This window comes from Mauremys reevesii, linkage group 5 (genome assembly GCF_016161935.1).
Source record: "Mauremys reevesii isolate NIE-2019 linkage group 5, ASM1616193v1, whole genome shotgun sequence".
NCBI lineage: Eukaryota > Metazoa > Chordata > Testudines > Geoemydidae > Mauremys > Mauremys reevesii.
The window spans coordinates 118,954,135-118,976,028 of record NC_052627.1 but is presented as its reverse complement, the minus strand read 5'-3'; the positions used below and the strand labels follow the sequence as shown (position 1 = coordinate 118,976,028).

The window sequence follows — 21,894 nt, the reverse complement described above, 5'->3', positions numbered from 1 at the left end:
ATATAAAAAGCCAATAAGAGGTTCTTTAAATACATTAGGAGTGGTAGAAAGATGAAGGAAAGTGTAGGTCCTCTGCTTGTCAGGAAGACTGAGGTGTTTTAATGCCTATTTTGCTTCAGTCTTCTCTAAAAGGTTAATTGTGACCAGATGCATAACACAATATTAACATCAAAGGGGAAGAAAACCAGCCAGATTAGGGAAAGATAAAGTTAAAGAATATTTAGATGTAGTCAAGTTGGCAGGGCATGATGAAGTTCACTCTAGGGTACTTGGGAAACCAATTGCAGCGGTCTTGTAACTGTTAGCAATTATCTTTGAGAACATGTGGAGGATGGGTGAGGTCCGGAGGACTGGAGAAAGGCAAACAAAGCACATATTTTTAAAAAGGGGAACAAGAGAACTTGGGGAATTATGGGCCAGTCAACTTAACTTCCACTATCTTTCCAGGAATTGAACAAATTACCTACAAAATGATTGTTTAATTTTTAATACATAGAGGATAAGTAATAGCCAACATGAATTTGTCAAGAACAAATCATGCCAAACAAACCTGACATATATATTGATTTTTATATCACACTTTGACACAGTCCAACATGACATACTCATAAGCAAACTGGGGAAATGAGGTCTGGATGAAATAACTATAAGGTGGGCTCAAAATTGGTTGAAAGACCATACTGCTCTGGCATCATGTTTGTACTCAAATCGTCTAAGCAGTGCCTCACTTTCTACACTGCTATTTGTACCTGTGCTCAAGGGCATGCAGTGTATGTACTCTATACACTGTTGTAAATAGAGACATAGCCTTAGGAAACAAAAATCAAATGCACAGATAGAAAATGGGGAATAATTGGCTAGGTAGTACAGTAAAAGCTGTTTTATCTGACACTTCACCAACCAGAAAGCTCTCTAAACCGATGTGACTGGATTCCAAAGGGAGCCAACTGAAGTCACTCAATTAGGATGAACTGCAAAGAATGGGGGTGCTCCAGCTCTGCACCCCCTCCCACACCCAAACACTCTCCCTCTTTTTGTTAACTGGCATTTTTCACTTACTGGCACCATTTCCTCAACATGCCAGATTAAACAGCTTTTACTGTAGTACTACTGAAAAAGATCTGGGGAGTATAGTGTATTACAAATAAAACATGAGCCAACAATGTGATGCAGCTGGGGGGAAGAGGGAGGGGGGAGAAAAAGAAAACAAACAAACAATATCATAGGAGTGTCATATGTAAGACATGGGCGGTAACTGTCCTGGCTGTCCTCAGCACTAGTGAGACCTTCACTGGAGTACTGTGTCCAGTTTTGGGTCCCAAACTTTAGGAAAGATGTGGACAAATTGGAGATAGGCCAGAGCAACAAAAATGATATTATTAAAAACAGGCCTATGAGGAAAGGTTTAAAAAAACTGGGCATGCTTTAGTCTTAAGGAAAGAAGACTGATTGGGCGGGGGGGGAACCTGATAAGCCTTCAAGTATTGTAAGGCCTGTTATAAAGAGGATGGTGATCCATTGTTCTCCATGTCCACTGGAGATAGGCCAAGAAGTAATGGGCTTAATCTGAAGCAAAGGAGATATTAGGTTAGATATCAGGAAAAACTCTCATTATAAAGGCTAATTACCTACTGGACTAGGTTACCAAGGGAGATTGTGGAATCCCCATCACTGAAGGGTTTTAAGAACAGGTTGGACAAAGACCTCTCATATACTGTATATACTTGATCCTGCCTGGGTGCAGGTGGATGGACTAGTTGACCTCTTGAGGGTCTCTTACAGCCCTACATTTTTATGATTCTTTATATTTGTTAGATTACTAATTGTTTTTATTATTGTTTTTGGTTTGTATCATGTAAAGTCTGCAGCCCACTTACCGGAAATACCTCAAGATACAGTGAATGAATGTAAAACAAGACTGGAACAGAACCCTTGCAAAGATCTTTTTAATGACTGCACTAGGTACGTGATGAATGTTGGCTAAAAGTATACTGAAAATTTGTATTTCCAGGGAGGTTACAGGGAAAGTTTAAAGGGACACTATCAGATGAAATTCTGGTGAGGACACAACTAAGAATCTAGTGCTCTTTGTTTTCCTGTGTAGTGTATTCAGCACTCACGTTGTTCTTAGAGTTACTTCTGTGCTGTAACAGAAGTGACATTATTATTGTGCCTTTGACTTTAGTAGGAGTTGGGAAAATGTGTCCAAAGACAGAAGAATCTGGGACACTAATACAATACAAGAGCAGAATACATACAGACCAAAAACATGTTTATCAAGCTAAAACTAGGTTTTTTTGGTTTCAGGAAGTTCTGCAACTGTTATTGTTTGCAGCCCCCTTTTAGTATTTATAGAGGATTTAGTAATGATTCCACTTTTAAAATTGATGAAATTTGCATTTAAAAACAGTTAAATCCCCTCTGTTATTTTAAATGATTTTTTGGAGCCTCCATACTGACTTAGTAGATAGCGCACTACACGTTATCAGGCAAGTATTTTCACAAGTTCAAAAAACTGAGTATGAGAGAACTGTATATTTTTCGTCTTCCTCTTACAGGTCAGGATTTTAGATGTACAGAGATGTGTTGAGGATAGTTTCCTTGTCTTGTTTTTAGACTGTGCTAGGAAATCGTTTATTGGAGCAGCCTGTTTATAAAAGGATTGCAGGCCTAATGCTTACACAGCAGGACAGTCATACAATTTTCAGGACAGATGGCAACACTAATTACATTGCTAGCTCAAGAGGCATTATGTTGTCCTTGAAGCGCTCTGATCTCAAGATAGCAGACAAATAGGACAAGGTATGATTCTGGAAGCTGAGATTGTCACTTCAAGGACAGTAAAAACTACTGCTTCTTAAGAACCCACTAGTGACTGCCTCTGAGAGATGGTGGCAACTTATACCTCTACTGAAACAAAGTAGCATATCAGAATAAATTGGCTGGTGGAAGCTAGAAGACCTTCACCTAGGCAAATGTTCCTTTTGCAGACACACTTGATGAGGATTGAAGGCCTCCTCACTGTGCATCATGACTGGGGATCTGAGTTGCTGGTGGAAGGGGAGTTCGGAGGGCATGGAGTACTCATCATTTAAAATAAAAAAATCCTAAGCATTTAAATGTGGTTTAGGACAAATTTCTTTGAACTTCAGGGGATGAATAACTAACTTTCTGGATTTTAGCTGTATGAATCCCATATATTTGTGGAAAAGGTGGGAAGGGATAAAGGCTCCTGTTCTTCAAAGTGATCTATGGAGGCAGAGCATTCTGGTTGAACAATGTCCAACTGAAGTCTTTAGGGCTGTTCATGGGCAGCAGAGTCTGCCTGCATGGTTTTGTTAACCTGCCTTTCCATTTCTCTTAATTCTTTTGTTCTTGTGAACCAATGAAGTTGATAGGGAAATATTCTGATTTACTGCATTTAAAAAACATCAGATTAAGAAAAAAATCACACTACTTCCTGAATTTTTTTTGTACCCATTATTAATGGTAAGAACTAAGATTTTTCTAGCTGAAATAAATTAGAGAAATATTTCTCTTTATTCCAATTTTACTTTATGTATAGTTTCATTGTTTTTCCCCCCTCTCGTTTGTAGGAGCCTATTTTTTTACTTCAGTAAAGGAGAGAAAGTATTTTTCCTTTTTATAAAAAGGAAAGTGTAAAATCATAAATTTCAGATAACTACACCAGGCAAAGGACTCTTCTCAAAAGGATGGTACATATTTACAAATGTTCAGTCTTCTAGAGCGCTTACACTTCTAATATTACTGGTTCTTCTAGGCATGCTTGATCATGTCTGCCGAAAAGCCTGCAACATTTGAGTCACAGCTTGGGTCACCGCCTCATCAATTGAAAACTAAATACTATGCATAATTTGAGAATAAGAGATAAAAGATGCACAGAATACACACTACTAAAAAGTTAAACAGATTACCTCCTTTTTTTTGGACTTCCAGTGAATGTCTGTGTTCAGCAGGATGAGGTCTTCCCATTTTTTATCTTGTCTTGCATTTTGTTGCTTAGTTTGAGGGAAGTGGTGTACAGGCCTAACCATCAGGTTTGGAAGGGTGGTTTTAATGATTGAAGTTCAAATCCCGGGAAAGGGTCCGCTCACCTCTATATTCTTCTGAGGCAGATAATTTGTATGCTAGGCAATTACTTTGTATTGGTCTTTTAAAAATGAGGCCCTGTCTGCTCTGCATAGACACAGAGAGGCTTTTATTTTTTCCCCGCCAAACAAGGCATTTATTTCAGTGGGCACAATTACATGCATTCTGTAAATGAAAGATGTGGATGCAAAATTGTGCATCACAACCCTGTCACCTTAGCAATGGAACTTGTATTCCAAAACCACTTTAACAGTTTTGATAAAACCCATCTGAAATGATTGTCTAGTATTAATAAGTAACATTCTCAACACACCCACTGTCTAGCTGGATTATTCTTAAAAAGAATTCAGGAAAAATCATCGAGTACTCAATCACATTTTAAAGACACTGTCTCTCTGTAATGTGCCAAACTGATCTTAAAAGGAGAATTTTGCCTTAAATCCATGTATAAACTATTAACAATTAGTCCTTTAAGTGTACTTGTTTTGAACAGGTTAACTATGTCAAACCAGAGTCTGTGCTTTAAAGAGTTTTTTCATCTCAAGGCACAAAATATTTTTATTCTGTTTGTGTCATTGATCTGCATCTGGGAATTCAAAGGTCTTGTTAACTGTGCTGCTTATAACTCTGATTTAAAATGTGTTTGTCAGTTGTCTTGTGAGTCTTCAGCGGTCTAACTTTACTATGAAGTTTTTTGGCAGTTGTAATGTACCCTGATAGACTATGTCCCAGTTGGTTGAGATGTTTTTGTGTAAGTGAAACTGTAACAGTCAATTATTCCAGTTGTAAAATAGCAGCTGATGCATAGTATCCTGCTGAGCTGGGTCTGATAACTCATTCCCCTGACTACACAGATACCAAGATTTTAGGAGTAGTTGGGAAGCTGGAGATTGCACTGTTCAGTAATGCTTCTAAAAGCAATTATGGGCAGAGGTTAGAAACTGCAGCCAAAGTAACTTTATGTTGATGCTATCTCTGGGAAAGGTATAGGTGATGGAGACTTTCTGGGAAAGGAATGCTTGTGAGTAAAAAATAAAAGCGAAGTAGGAGCACTTCAAGGATTTTTGATCTAGTTAAATTGCCATCTTATCCCTCTTTCAATAGTACCATGCTGTTGATGTACAGATATCTTTTTAAATGGCTGCATCTATACTCATGATAGGACAGTGATACCAGCTCTCAAGGTGAGCCACATCCTCTGATCAGGCTGTCCTTGGAAAGCTGCTGAGAAGTGCTTCTGTTTTTGTCTCCACACCTGAAACCCTCACCTCTTGTCCCAAAATTGGATCTCCTTATGATCGACAGGGGAAGGGAGTGCAGACCTCTACATGCAATCCCCAAACAGGCCATGCTTATGCGGGGGATGTCTCACCTCCCATGCCACCTTAAAATTAGCTCTGTTGGTGGGTTAGTCATTTTGAGCTCTAATTCCTCAAGAATTATTTTAAAACTTCCAACCCGCTAAAATAAGCACGATATGTTACTTCTGCACTCACTAGTGACCCTACAGGCGCAGTTCTCAACGGAATTGTACTAGCTGCTCACTCTTTCTGAGGCAGGCACAGTAAACTCATTGTGTAGTGCAGTATGATAAACTCATTGTGTAGTGCAGTAATATGTTCACTCCATCTCCTGACAGATTAATTGATACATCTAAATTGGTGTCTAATGAAGTGGTTAGCTTCTCATCCCTGATAGCGCCAGTCTACCAGCATAAACGTGGATTGTTTTTGCAGGGTTGTCCAGGATTATTTAAGTGGAGCACCTTTTGAGACTTATCAAAAAAGCATCTATTTCTCTCGTTTTTTACAGTGGAAATGGTTGGAAAGGTAAGGTATTTTTATATTTAACACTTACTGCAGTAGTACATAAGCCATCCAACATGGGGCCCCATTGTACAAATATAGTAAATGACATTCCCTGCCTCAAAGAACGTACAGTCTAAAAGACAAGATGAAATGGGCTGATGAGATGTCAAACAAGTGGAGCTGTGGTAGATGTGTATTAATAATGAAAGCATCTGTTTAATGACCTCAAAGCATTTTACATTTAACTACTCTAAACTTAAAAATCTTTCTGTGTGTTTGTATAGTGCATAGCTCCCAATGGGGTTCTGAACTTGATTGGGGCCTTGAGTGCTATTATAATACAATTATATTAATCATTAAGCCCACTGTATGGTAAGGTAATTAACTGGTTTTATAGGTGGGTTAACTGAGGCACAGGTTAAGTGACTTGCCCAACCATAGAGACCAAGATTTTTAAAATAGGGGCCTATGTTAAGGGTCCTAAATCCATATTTTAAGCCATTAAATAAGTGGCCTGATTTTTTCAGAAGAGCTGTCACCTAGAAGCTCCATGGAGGTCGGTGGCAGTTGCTGGATGTTCAGTACTCTTGACAATCAAGCCTGCTCCTTTAGGCTCCTAGTTTCCTAACCATGATTTTCACTGTAGGCTTCTATTAGTGGAAAAATCTTTTGTTTAAGCAAGCTAGAGGTAGGTGCAAGAGGAAAACTAGGAAACTTATATTCAGACCTCTAGACCAAATACTTCTGAAACATAGAACAAGCAAGGTGGTAAAACTTGTACTGGCTTCAGTGGGAAAAGAATTGAGTCAGTGGTGAACACTTGAAAATCCCAGCTTGAAACATTGTCTCTTCACAAACCATGCATGAGAAGAACAACCAACATGCATGGCGGTGGCATAGACCCTAATTTTTTGTTCATTCTGCTTGTAGCGACTGCTTGCTGCCCACAAGGGGGAGCCAGTGGACATGAACAAAAGCACCTTTCCTTTGGTATTCAGTTTGTATACTAATCCTTTCATCCACTCAGGTGAAGGAAAGGCATTGTGTAGTCTGGTGGTCATGGAAGTTATATAGGACAAGAGGAAAGAAACAGAAACAAACAGGGCTCTGAAAGAAAAATAAAAAATATAATTGGAAATTAGACCAGTAATTATTCCATTCTGTCTATTAGGCAACCAGTAACCAAGAACACATTTAGACATTACCGAGTACTAGGCAAAGGAGGATTTGGGGAGGTGAGTACTGTGAGATCTCTACTTGTGTTTGCAACTCCTTAAAGGGAACATGGGGAAAAGGTAACTTACACTCTTCGTTCCTTGAATAAATAACAGATTTGATTGGTAAATTGGTGAATTACAATTGATCTAAATTGAAAAGGCAGCATTTTTACTTTTAAACACTTGCATCTAACAAGACAGTTGGTTTGTGTAACAATTCTTTTCCACTGTTACAAAAAAAAACCCCAAAACCAAACAACCCAGTGTGTCCACCCATTAAACAGTTTTAATTGGTTCTCCTGTATTTTACTTGTCTTCAGGGCTCCCAAGGGGGTTAGAAAAGAGAGAACTGTTTTTGTTCCAGTGTAAAACCTGGTACATCTGACATATCTTTCCTCTTTCAATTAGGTATGCGCTTGCCAAGTGCGGGCAACAGGAAAAATGTATGCTTGTAAAAAGCTAGAAAAAAAGAGAATAAAGAAGAGAAAAGGAGAATCGATGGCATTAAATGAAAAAAGAATTTTAGAAAAAGTGAACAGTAGATTTGTAGTAAGTATATATTTCTGGCCTTGTGCAATATACAAGTTTGTCTCCCATGGGCCTTTCTTTATTCCTGTCTCTTCCAGTGGCAGCTGGGCAGCATAATAATTTCATTATTAAAATCGGCTCAACTGTGCTTAATAGTTCAGTTACACCTTTATCTTTGCAATGTTACCCTGTACATTTTAGGTCTGCATGGGATGTGTGTGTTATCTCTGGCCTATCAGTTTTGTCTAGTCTATGATCAAGGTGCTTTGTCTTATGTTAATGTATATCATTCTGGTAAATTTCTCCTTGTTTAAAAGGGGGCTAGACTGATCTGAATGATGAATGTGATCCTAGTTTTGCTGCAGCCAATGGTTGCTAATATGGCCACTCAATTTAGTAATGTTCTTCTTAGTCTTATTGTCCCACATCTCTCCCCAAATCTATACTTGCTTCTTCTACCTCCTACTTTCATGAGAGGAAATATTCATTTAAATTAAAGTGTATTTACAGTAGGGCTAACTTCAATGCATATCAGCTCCTTGGGAGGTTGGACCTTTATTTTGACTTACATTGGAATCATGGTTTCCATTATATCAGTTTTTTCCCCAACAAAAATACCCAACTTTTAACTTCTTGGGTGAATCGTATGGTAAGTGGATGAATATTGAGAGGTAATAATGGAGAGCTGCAGAGTTCAACCATGGACTTCATGGGAACCAGGAGGTCAATGACAACACAGTGGTGGTACAATATAGTAGACTAGTGAGAACAATAATTCCCCGAAGGTCTATAAGATCACCTATTTTTCTGATGTTTTTAAATGTAGATATGATTGCTCTCTATAAATATATCAGAGGAATAAATACCAGGGAGGGAGAGGAATTATTTAAGCTCAGTACCAAGCTGGACACAGGAACAAATGGATATAAACTGGCTATCAGGAAGTTTAGACTTGAAATTAGACAAAGGTTTCTAACCAACAGAGGAGTGAAGTTCTGCAACAGCCTTCCAAGGGGAGTAGTGGGGGCAAAAGACATACCTGGTTTCAAGACTAAGGCTGTGGCTACACTTAGCACTTCAAAGCGCTGCCGCGGCAGCGCTTTGAAGCGCTAAGTGTAGTCAAAGCGCCAGCGCTGGGAGAGAGCTCTCCCAGCGCTGTCCGTACTCCACCTCCCTGTGGGGAATAACGGACAGCGCTGGGAGCCGTGCTCCCAGCGCTGGGGCTTTGACCACACTGGCGCTTTGCAGCGCCGCAATTTGCAGCGCTGGAGAGGGTGTGTTTTCACACCCTGCTGCAGCGCTGCAAATTTGTAAGTGTAGCCAAGCCCTAAGCTTGATAAGTTTATGGAGGGGATGGTATAATGGGGTAGCCTAATTTTGGCAATTAATTCATCTTTGACTATGTAGAGGAGCGGACTCACCCCTGCGGCGCCTCCTGCTGGTGACTCCTGGGAATTAGCTTGATTCAGCCCCGAAGCACCCTCTGCAGGCTGGTGATCCGCCTGTCCTCTGGCCCCCGTGTCCCTCCCTGGACCCGGTGCCCTTTTACCTGGGGTGCTGCCCCCTGGCAGTAACCCCCTTTCTCTCAGGGTCTCCCCTCCTCGGGGAACCTCCACCCTCTATCCCCACTTTGCCTCAGTATATGGCTACTGCCAGTCATTGTCTAGCCCCACGCCCTGGGGCAGACTGCAGTATATCAGCCTACTCATCACTGGCAAGGTTGGGTTTGGACCTGCTGCCTTGGCCTACCCCTGGGCTGCCCTCTGCAACCCCCAGTACTTGTTGGCCTTGTGCTAGGCCACAGCCTGGGGCTTTCCAGGCTGGAGCTCCCCAGCACCTCAGCCTTTCCTGAGCCCTGCTTCACTCAGGTACCCTGTCTCTAGCTCCCTGCAGCCAGGCCCATCTCACTCTACAGCTAGAGAGAGACTGGGTGTCTGGCTCACAGCCTCTTTTAGGGGCCAGCTGGGCCTGATTGGGGCATGGCCACAGCTGAGCCTACTTTCCCTAATCAGCCCAGCTTAGTAGCTCCCAGCCACAATCTTCTCCCAGGGCTGTTTTAAGCCCTTCAGGGCAGGAGCAGGGTAAGCATGGGATGTTAGATGGGGTGGGATCTGAGTTAATACAGAGAATTCTTTTCTGGGTGTCTGACTGGTGAGTCTTGCCCACATGCTCAGGGTTTAGCTGATCGCCATATCTGGGGTCGGGAAGGAATTTTGCTCCAGAGCAGACTGGCAGAAGCCCTGGGGTTTTTTGCCTTCCTCTGCAGCATGGGGCACGGGTCACTTTCTGGAAGATTCTCTGCACCTTGAAGTCTTTAAACCATGATTTGAGGACTCCAATGGCTCAGACACAGGTTTGATACAGGAGTGGGTGAGTGAGATTCTGTGGCTTGCATTGTGCAGGAGGTCAGACTAGATGATCATAATGGTCCCGTCTGACCTTAACGTCTATGATCCTCTGATTCTGTGATATTTGTTTCTTATATCTGTAGATATTTCAGTCACATTCATCACAATAATGCCATATACATGCTAGGAGAATCATGAAAAGTAGTTGCTCTATGAGAACTTTCTGACATCGAAATTGCTACTGCCTATGCAATAAAGTTGAAAGGGAGGTGGATTGAAAAGCTATGTTGGGTATAAAATAAAAAGTATAAGTGCTGATGATTTTTAACTCAACATCATTTCCATGTCTCAACTCTTTCATCATGACATTTCCCAATAAATTATGACCAACTCACAGCCCTGATCACTAAACAACAGATGTGATGGTCTAAAATACTCAAGGAATACATATGTTAAGAAAACTGTTTTTCCAGCTAGGATCATCTATCTTTATCAGTGAACTGCTATTGTTTAAAGATTAGCTATAGGTAAATGTCTAGTTAAAATCCATTAACAGATGTATTTTGTTTTACGTTTCAGAGAGAGTTCTAAAGCGCTTGAGCTTCTAAGTTTTTGCTTTTATACATTATTCTAAACAAACATAGAATTCTGGTATCTTAAAGAAGGGAAACCATGCTGTCCAGAGAAATCTCATTAGCATCTTAAGCCGTGCATAAATAGATTCTTTTATAAAGGATAATATTTTTCCACCTGTGACAAAGCTCACAATCCACAGTCATTTTCCCAGAAGTATAAGTTATAAGGCTGCATTGGATATTAAAACTGAAACTTTATTTGATCTTGCTACATCTACCTATACAGTAACACTCTTCCCTGTATAAAAGTTTTAAAATGCTAATGTGACTTTAATTCGTATAATCATAGGACTGGAAGAGACCTCAAGAGGTCATCTAGTCCAGACCTCTGCACTCATGGCAGGACTAAGTATTATCTAGACCATCCCTGACAGGTGTTTGTCTAACCTGCTCTTAAAATCTCCAGTGATGGAGATTCCACAACTTCCCTAGGCAATTTATTCCAGTGCTCAGCCACCCTGTCAGTAAAGAAGTTTTTCCTAATGTCCAACCTGAACCTCCCTTACTACAATTTAAGCTCATTGCTTCTTGTCCTATCCTTATCGGTTAAGAACAATTTTTCTCCCTCCTTGTAACAACTTTTAATGTACTTGAAAACTGTTATGTCCCCTCTCAGTCTTCTCTTTTCCAGACTAAACAAACCCAATTCTTTCAGCCTTTCTTCATAGGTCATGTTCTCTAGACCTTTAATCATTTTTGTTTCTCTTCTCCAATTTGTACACATCTTTCCTGAAATGTGTTGCCCAGAATGGGACACAATACTCCAGTTGAGGCCTAATCAGTGTGGAGTAGAGTGGAAGAATTACTTCTTGTGTCTTACTTACAACACTCCTGCTAATACATCCCAGAATGATGTTCGCTTTTTTTGCAACAGTGTTGTTGCACTGTTTTGTTACACTGTTTTGTTACACTGTTGACCCAGCTTGTGGTCCACTATGACTCCCAGATCCCTTTCTGCAGCACTCCTTCCTACACAGTCATTTCCCATTTTGTATGTGTGCAACTGATTGTTCTTTCCTAAATGGAGTACTTTGCATTTGTCCTTATTGAATTTTCTCCTATTTACTTAAGATCATTTTGAATTATAATCCTCTTCTCCAAAGCACTTGCAACTCCTCCAAGCTTGGTATTGTCTGCAAACTTTATAAGTATTCTCTATGCCATTATCTAAATTGTTGATGAAGATATTGAATAGAAACAGACCCAGAACTGATCCCTGCAGGACCCCACTCATTATGCCCTTCCAGCATGACTGTGAACCACTGATAACAACTGGTTGGAAAACCATTCATAGAGAGTAATGCACCCACCTTATAGTAGCTCCATCGAGGTTGCATTTCCCTAGTTTGTTTATGAGACGGTCATGTGGGACATTATCAAAAGCTTTACTAAAGTCAAGATATACCACATCTACCGCTTTCCCCCACATCCACAAGGCTTGTTACCCTGTCAAAGAAAGCTATCAGGTTGGTTTGACATGATTTGTTCTCGACAAATCCATGCTGACTGTTACTTATCACCTTATTATCTTCTAGATGTTTGCAAATTGATTGCTTAACTATTTGTTCCATTATCTTCCCGGATACAGAAATTAAGGTGACTGGTCTGTAATTCCCCGGGTTGTCCTTATGTTCCCTTTTTATAGATTGGCATTAGATTTGCCCTTTTCCAGTCTTCTGGAATTTCTCCCATCTTCCATGACTTTCCAAAGTCATGACCATCCCTGAGAGGTGTTTGTCTAACCTGCTCTTAAAAATCTCCAATGATGGAGATTCCAATTGTGTAACATCACTTCAAAAGAATAAAAGTAATCTTACTCTAACTCTCCTTGTGTGATGTGGTTGCTAAAAGAGCAGATGTGATCCTTGGATCTCTAGGTAGGGATATATCAAGTTGAAATAGGGAGGCAATATTACCATGTTATGTGGCATGACTGAGACCATTACAGGCAGGGTAGATTGATTTAAATCACTTTGATTTTAAATCATCAATTTTAATCATGATTTTAATTAGAAAGCAAGAAACCTTATTTTAATTCATTGATTTAAATCTTGTTTTGCATTTGTACTATTTTGAACTTTCTTTAGGAAGACAACTTCCTCTTTATCCTGGATGCTCAGGATGAGTATGCAATGGATGTAGCTTAATTAGGTGGCAGCTGGTGATATTAACTTATCTGGGATTACCCAGCAACAAATCATTCTGCTTTGGAGGATAGATTCATAATTCAAAATGATCTGGACAAATTGGAGAAATGGTCTGAGGTAAACAGGATGAAGTTTAATAAAGACAAATGCAAAGTGCTCCACTTAGGAAGGAACAATCACTTTTCACACATACAGAATGGAAAGAGACTGTCTAGGAAGGAGTACAGCAGAAAGGAATCTAGGGGTTATAGTGGACCACAAGCTAAATATGAGTCAACAGTGCGTTGCTGTTGCAAAAAAAAGCAAACATGATTCTGGGATGCATTAACAGGTGTGTTGTGAGCAAGACACAAGAAGTCACTCTCCCGCTCTACTCTGCGCTGGTTAGGCCTCAACTGGAGTATTGTGTCCAGTTCTGGGCACCACATTTCAAGAAAGATGTGGAGAAATTGGAGACGGTCCAGAGAAGAGCAACAATAATGATTAAAGGTGTAGAGAACATGACCTATGAAGAAAGGCTGAAAGAATTGGGTTTGTTTAGTTTAGAAAAGAGAAGACTGAGAGGGGACATGATAGCAGTTTTCAGGCATCTAAAAGGGTGTCATAAGGAGGAGGGAGAAAACTTGTTCATCTTAGCCTCTAAGGATAGAACAAGAAGCAATGGGCTTAAACTGCAGCAAGGGAGGTTTAGGTTGGACGTTAGGAAAAAGTTCCTAACTGTCAGGGTGGTTAAACACTGGAATAAATTGCCTAGAGAGGTTGTGGAATCTCCATCTCTGGAGATATTTAAAATTAGATTAGATAAATGTCTATCAGGGATGGTCTAGACAGTATTGGTCCTGCCATGAGGGCAGGGGACTGGACTCGATGACCTCTCGAGGTCCCTTCCAGTCCTAGAAGCTATGAATCTATGAATACAGTTCAGGTCTTCATTCTTTCCTCTATTTCCATGTATTTGGGACTCCCCTTTCCCAATCTGGTCCCAGGCCATTGCTGGGACCCTGTTGCCTGCCCCTCATATGAAAGTTAAGGGAGGCTCGGGAAAGGAGGGGGTTGTTTCCCCACTGTATCAGACTTTAGGAGCCCCAAGCTTCTTTACAGGAGACCTTCTCTTAAATCCCCTCTGGTTTATCAGCTAATTGGACACTGGACAATTGCTCTTTAATTTAGTAGACCAGGTATAATATAATGGTTGGAAACTGAAGCTAGACAACTTCAGACTAGAAATAAGGTGCACATTTTTAAGTGAGCATAATTTACTGTTTGAACAATTTGCCTAGGGGTGTGATAGATTCTCCATCTTTTGATAGGAATAAATGTCTTTCTAAAATATATGCTCTTTCTCAAACAGATGTTATTGGGTTTGATACAGGAATCACAGAGAAAAATTCTATGATGGTTTTTTTTATGCCAGAGAGCAGACTAGATAATCATAATGTTCCCTCTGGCTTTAATCTATTAATAATATTGACTCTCTTCCGGTTCTGTGACCAATGCTAATCCCATCTGTTCATGGTAATGAGCATATAGCTAGTTTTCAAAGCAAAAATGGTCAAATTAAAAAATGAAGGCCAGTTAGCGTTAAGGACTAACTCATGCATCACATAATTTGTCAATATAGAATCTGCTGAAAAATTGATAAGGGTGGCCATCATTCTGTCTGTCTCTGAGAAATAAAATATGTAATATTGAATCTCCCTACCTAGAGGGTAGTTCAGACTTCATTTCACTTGGGAGTTGCATTTGTCTAGTGGGAATAGCAGAGCACCTTAAAGACCTGTCTACATTGCAGATAAAAGGTTATAACACGACTGACTGCATTTGACTTTTGCCCCTATTTGACACACTATTTCTAATACTGTGGGTGTATCACGTGTCAACCCTACATACAGTCAGGGCTGGAATGGGATTATCAGGCTGCAACTTGGTTCTAACCTAGTTTTTCTGTTGCATAGATGCATCAGCCTAACCATCTGTACCTCTGTTAGCCAGTCACCTTATTGCCCAAGATTTTGTGTAGGAAGATATCTCAAAGTTTATTTGCTTTATGTGCAAAACAATCTTCTGTCTTGCTGCACCTTAAGGAAATAAGGAATAGCTGAGTTCCCCAAACATGCACAGACATCAACACATTGGGTATGTCTACACTAGCCGCCGGATCGGCAGACAGTGATTGATCCAGCAGGGGTCGATTTTATCGCATCTAGTCTAGACGCGATAAATCGATCCCCGAGCACTCTGCCGTTGACTCCTGTACTCCAGCTCGGCGAGAGGTGCAGGCAGAGTCAACGGGGGAGCGGCAGCAGTCGACTCACCGTGGTGAAGACACCACGGTAAGTCGATCTAAGTACATCGGCTTCAGCTAGATTATTTACGTAGCTGAAGTTGTGTAACTTAGATCGATTACGCCCCCCTTTTCCCCCAGTGTAGACCAGGCCATTGTATAGCACATTGTATAGGATGAGGAATATGAATGAGACAGTTTTGATAGGAAAATTGCCATTGCCCGGGTACATTGAATAGGATCCAGTTTAAAACTGCCTTCTGCATTTTTAAATATTTCCAGTTTTGCTTCACATACAGGATATGTCTAGGCTAGAGATTTTACTGCAAGTTAATCAACTGCCAGTTAACTCAAGTTGCTTAACACCTTCGTAAATTCTAATTAAGACCCACTGAATTCTAGGGTAAGCCACAATGTTTCGTTTCCTAGAATAGACGTTTGTGGTGTTAAGTCATTTAATTGCCAGTTAACTTGAATACTGCCTCAGCAAGAATTCTAGTCTATAAATAGCCACAAGGTGTCTCTCTAGTCCTACCTCTTTTCACACAATCCTGCCACAGGTACTAGGCTTCCTTCTTCAGCTCTGTGGTTTGGAACAGCATCCCTATATTTCTTCATCTCATCAACTTTTTATGTCTTGAAAGATCTCTGAAAGCACATAATTTCTTCTTGTTTGTGGCTCTTAGGGTATGTCTACACTGCAGTTAGACACCTGCAACTGGCCTGTGCCAGGTGACTCAGGCTGGCAGGGCTCGAGCTGCAGGGCAGTTTCATTGTAGCGTAGACTTCTGTGTTCAGGTTGGAGCCCAGGCTCTAGGACTCTTCCCACCTTTCATGGTCCTAGAGCCTGGGCTCCAGCCTGAACCCGTAAGTCTACACTGCAATGAAACAGCCCTGCAGCGCAACCCCCATGTGCTGCAGGTTTTTAATTGCAGTGTAGACATACCTTAAGTGTCTGGGTATTGGCTTTATAACTGAGTGTTTCACTTTTATTTACCATACTGTCCATACTTCACTTCTTGGACAATGTATGGTCTGTGTTTCTGTTTGTATTGAATTTTAATCAAACATTTTGAGATGTATTTTGTATGCAGGATGCTATACAGACTCCTGTGGCTGTTCTGATGCAGCTTTTTTCCACTTCGTATTTTTATTTTGTTTGTCTCCTCCTCCCCCTATGGCTTTTTCACTTCTCTGTCTGCCCTGCTGATGCCTCATTCTGAATACTGTGCCTCCAGCCAACCAATGAGAGGAGATACTGTGCTTGGCTTCATGCAGCTCTTCATTTCACTGTTAGAGAGTGCTGTTATCAAGAAAGGAAATGACTATTTTAGTGGCTAGAGTTAGGGACTTGAAGTTGGGCATTCTAGGTTATTTGTCTTGGTGTGTCATTGACTGTCTGACTTGGCAATTTACAGCCTCTCTGTGTGCTTCTCTAAGTCTCACTTTTTACAAACAGTGATTACGCATTTCTGAGTGTTCATGGAAAGGTACTCTGTGTACTAGTTATTATCTTCATCCATATGGACTGAAAACGGAAGGGCACAGCCAATAAGAGATCCAATATCTGGATGGTGTTCCAGGGGGCATAAGCCATTTTCCTGTACAAGTTTTCATCATACTGTGGTCTTGGTCTTGGCTGATAATCAGTTTGGACTGTTTTGCCCCAAAGTTAACAATGGTGATTGTTTGTGGGTTTTCCCCGTACTCTCTGGGAAATTAAAATGGCTGGTTATCCAAAACATAACTTTAGCAGAGTTACCTATTGCTTAATTGGCTGATTATAAAAGTACTATCTACTGGTTGAATTAGAAAGAAGGGATGAAACTGGGGGTCATGAATGAACCAACAAGTATTTTTTGTCTTTAGGTTAGTTTATCCTACACCTATGAGACTAAAGATGCCCTATGTTTAGTATTAACCATTATGAATGGAGGCGATTTGAAGTTTCACATTTACAACATGGGAAATCCTGGCTTTGATGAAGAAAGGGCTGTTTTCTATGCTGCAGAGCTCTGCTGCGGCTTAGAGGACTTACACAGAGAGAGAATTGTTTACAGGTAAGTATTAACTGCAGTAATGCATACCTTGAAACTTGTCAACTCTGCATGTTTGCATATAGGATTAAATTGACTTTTCTTGCTTCAAAGCTGTTAGGTTATTTTGTATACCTATTTCTGTGTGCTAATGATCTATTCGTTCCATTGAATTGTGCGGCTTTTTTTTTTTCTTCTCACTGTATATTGGAAATGCTGTTTCCTAGTCCCTGTTCTGTTAAAATTCTTATCCAAAAAGTCTGTATACACTTAAAATAAGCATCAATCCATGGTTGACTATAAAATAACAGAAGAATTCTCCCTGGAAAATGTTGAGTGTCAGGGGCATAGCAATATTCAGATGTGAAGAGAGGAGATCCCTGCAAGTACAAATTCACTGGTGGGGAATGCTGTACAATGAGGGAAGGCCCCTTGCTATGGCACCCATCTGAAATATATGTCTCATAATCTATGGCAGCCTCCCTAGCCCAGGCTCTGTCTCCCGCAAGAATTTTGTTATTAAATTAACTGAACCATCAAGATGTGCACATAGCATAACTGAATAACCATGTGACTTTATTGCTATGGTCTGCGTCTGTCATTAACCTCTACTGTACATTAAATGTGCTGAAATGAGTGAGGATCAACTCAATTGTAAACACTTTGGGTAAAGGATCTTGCCTCTTTATTTGTTCTATAAAGCACCTAGTATAACCTGGGCTTGTGAGTGTGTGCATAAAATTATAAAAAATTGGGGCTCTTTTCCTCACAGATAAAATGTTGGGAAAGGGGAAGACATTGACATGCAAAGGTCAAATTACTTGCCCAAGGTATTACAGGAAATCAATGGCAAAGTCAGAGATAAAGTCCAGGTCTTTCAGACTTGTGGCTTCAATACAAAATCATCCTTCTTCTCTTAATCTTTTAATCTGAAAGTACTTCAATTTTGCGGATACAGACTAACACAGCTGCTACTCTGAAACCTTTCTTTAATAGTATATAACTATTGATGTTTCTTCCATACTGGGTTAGTAGTTAATCATAACAATAATGAACAGGCTTTTCTACTGTCTATATCTGTATTAGTGTGTTTCTCAGTTAATTAAGAAGCAATATGCCAATTATTCATAAACAGCATTTGATCCCTTTTCCTTTTTTAAATGGTTTGAGTGAAATGAGCGTTTATAGAAGTGGATGACAGTTGCAGTAGCTTTCACTAGTTGCTGAGCAAGTTTTACATTAAATGGTAATAAGTCACCAGGCCAAATTGTATTCTCCGAAGAGTTCTGAAGGAACTCATGTATGTAATCGAAGAACTACTGACTGTGGTACGTACCCTATTACTTAAATTGGCTTTCTGTACCAGATGACTGGAGGGTAACTAATGTAACACTGATTTTTTTAAAAAGGGTTGAGACACAATCCTGGCAATTACAGGCTGGTAAACCTAACCTCATTGCCAGACAAATTGGTTGAAATGATAGTAAGGAACATAATTATCAGACACATATTAATGTGATATTTTGGGGAAGAGGCATGTAAAGAGAAATCATGCCTCACAAGTTTACTAGAATTCTTTCAGGGTATCAATAAACATGTGGTCAGGGTGATCCAGTTGATGTAGTGTAATTGGACTTTCAGAAGGCCTTTGACAAGGTCCCACATCAAAGGCTCTTAAGCAAAATAAGCAATCATGGATAAAAGGAAAGTTTCTCTCATGGATCAGTAACTGATTAAAAGTTAGGGTTAAAACAAATGTTTGGTAAAATGAAGGAATAAATGGTCAGTTTTCACAATGGAGATTGGTAAATAGCAGGATGCCCCAAGGATCTGTACTGAGACCAGGGCTGTTCAACATATTCATAAATGCTCTGGAAAAGGGGATAAACAGTGAGGTGGCAAATTTGCAGATGATACCAAATTACTCAAGATTGGTCAGCTTTGAGTGAACTAAGAGTTACAATAAGATCTCACAAAACTGGGTGACTGGGCAACAAAATGGCAGATGAAATTCAATGTTGATAAATGCAAAGTAATGCACATTGGAAAACATAATCCCAACTATATATACAAAGCGATGGGGTATAAATTGTTACTGCTCAAGAAAGGGATCTTGAAGTCATTGTGGATAGCTCTCTGAAAACATCTGCTCTATGTGCTGCAGTAGTCAAAAAAGCAAACAGAATGTTAGGAACCATTAGGAAAGGGATAGATAATAAGACTGAAAATATCATAATGCCACTATATAAATCCATGGTATGCCCATACCTTGAATATTACATACAGTTCTGGTCACCTCATCTCAAAGATACATTAGAAATGGAAAAAGTACAGAGAAAGGCAACAAAAATTATTAGGAGTATGGATCAACTTCCATATGAGGAGAGATAAAGACTTGGACTGTTGATGATTTAGTTGGGGATTGGCCCTGCTTTGAGCAGGGGTTGGACTAGATGACCTCCTGAGGTGCCTTTCAACCCTGATATTCTATGATTTTATATTTAGTTTAGAAAAGAGATGACTAAGGGGGATATGGTAGAGGTACATAAAATCATCAATGATGTGGAGAAAGTGAATAACATAACACAAGAATCGGGGTCACCTAATAAAATTAATAGACAGCAGATTTAAAAGAAACAAAATGAAGTACTTCACACAATGCACAGGCAACCCATGGAACTCATTGCTGGGCAAGTTGCGAAGGCCAAAAGTATAACAGAGTTGAAAAAGAAAGGTCCATCAATGGCATTTAGCCAAGATGGTCAGGGATGCAACCCCTGCTCTGGATGTTCCTACATCTTTAACTGCCAGAATCTGGGACTGAAAGACAGAGATCACTCTATAAATTGCCCTATTCTGTTCATTCCCTCTGAAGCTTTTATTACTGGCAGCTGTCAGAAAGGAGGATACTAAACTAGATGAAGTAATGGCCTGACCCAGTAAGGCCGTTCTGATGTCCTTTCCACCCAAATCTGCAGGTACATATTAATCCTAATCTGCAGCACTCTTTGAGTCATAGATCGGGCACTGTTAATTGTGCCAAATTGTGTAGTGATTTCTGAGATTACCATAAGAAGCGAACTAGGCTGAGACTGCCAAACGCATTTCTGTAGTGCTGCCACCTCAACAAGGCCTGTGGCTGGATCCTTTAAATTAGGGCTAAATAAAAAGCTGTGGAGACTTGTTTGAACCTAGTTTGTTAAATATTAAAATAACCTAAAAGAGATTAAGCCCTACCTGCTTGTTGGATTCCAGTTTTTTATTTTCTGTTAAAATTCTAGAATCTTGTATGTTCTTGCTTGAGTCTGAGCCCTCTCCTTATGCAATTTAATAAATGATGAGATACAAATTGATGAACTAAGTGCTTCTTAGAGACATCAGTCTCACAAAGCTGTCTGAAATTCAACAACGATTTCATTCTTGTGCAGTACCTCCAGAATATCACTGCAAATAACCCAGGATAAAGTTACATCCCGGTCAGAAACCAAAACTATTCTGTTATTGCTTTCTGCATTTCTTCATACATAAGAGGACCAATGAGCAGAGATAAGTACACATACATATATTGGATAATTTGCACACATTCAGGAAAAAGACTTATGTTTAGCCCTAATACTTATACCATCTATGCAGCACAATGTAAGACCTTTGTAAAGCAGTCCCTGCCTAATATGTAAATGGCCAACAGAGTAGGCATTTGGAAATAAGGTCTGAGATTCAAGTGATCCCTGAGGAATAAAACTAGAAAATATCTGGATGATTTTATGGCTGCTATGTGGACTCTGTCAAATCTCTCTCTCCCTCTTCAATATAAAATGGTCAGTTTCATCTAAAGCAGAAAGAGGTTTTTTGTTTTGATATATTGTACCTGTCAGGGAAGAACCTGCCACTAAAAAATGTTAATTAATTAGTGTTTTCAAATGGTTTTCTTTATAGAATCAGGAATATAGTAATTGTAATATCTGATTATAGAAATCATGTAGAAAAAATCAGTTTACACAGTTATGTTCAGAACATAAGTCACTTGCATTTTGTGATGATTAAAATCCTGTGTTAATTCTTGAGCTTTCTGATTTCTTAATAGGAATGTATCTATGTGGAAATGGTGAAGCCTAAAACTTAAGGCAGTCAGTTTAAAGAAATTTATACAGATAATTTGACTTCCTCCACATAGGATTTGGTGGACAAATCCATAATCATCCTAATGCAACTTGATTTGGTTTTCAGTTGAGTCCAGTTTGTTTTTTACAAATTTGTTTTCTTCTCTAACTGCAATAATTAACATGCTCTACCTCTCTACACTTTCTTCCAGCACAGAAGGTTCTCTATTCCTGTTAGCTTTTAAAGCTTTTTGAATAATATCTGAGAGTAGATCTGTTGGATTATCATTATGTTGACGTAACTCCAACATGTTTTGAAAGAGGCTTTCATTTTCCTTAGGCCAAGTTCAGAGGGAAAGTTTGAATGGTGACACAACTTTCTTACATATTTGAACTTAAAATCTTCTGCTTACATTGATTATTATACACAAAGACATCAGTAGTCCAATTTCATACAATTATTTCTTTCTTAATGCTTTTTTCTGCCTTAAAGATCCCACAACTCTTTACAAACCATGATCTTGACCCTGAAAGAAATTGAGTACCCTCAACTGCCATGGATTTAATTGGTATTTCAGGATGCTCAACACCTTGTAGAACTGGACCATTAATTCATAAATATTTTACTTCACTCATTTGTCATCTAGCATTATGCTGACCATTTGAGAGAGCTTGAATCTT

The 21,894-nt window shown here is 39.7% G+C and overlaps 1 protein-coding gene across 4 annotated transcripts in view; it reads left to right on the top strand.

Moving 5' to 3' along the window:
• The window catches only part of GRK4 (G protein-coupled receptor kinase 4), a 79,145-nt gene that overhangs the window by 37,032 nt on the left and 20,219 nt on the right, over positions 1–21,894 (top strand). For all 4 annotated transcript variants that reach the window (XM_039539906.1, XM_039539905.1, XM_039539903.1 and 1 more), the window contains exons 5-9: positions 1,862–1,962; positions 5,847–5,939; positions 7,090–7,153; positions 7,544–7,684; positions 16,947–17,137. In XM_039539906.1, the coding sequence (XP_039395840.1) occupies positions 1,862–1,962; positions 5,847–5,939; positions 7,090–7,153; positions 7,544–7,684; positions 16,947–17,137 (590 nt within the window). The remainder of the gene's footprint in view (positions 1–1,861; positions 1,963–5,846; positions 5,940–7,089; positions 7,154–7,543; positions 7,685–16,946; positions 17,138–21,894) is intronic.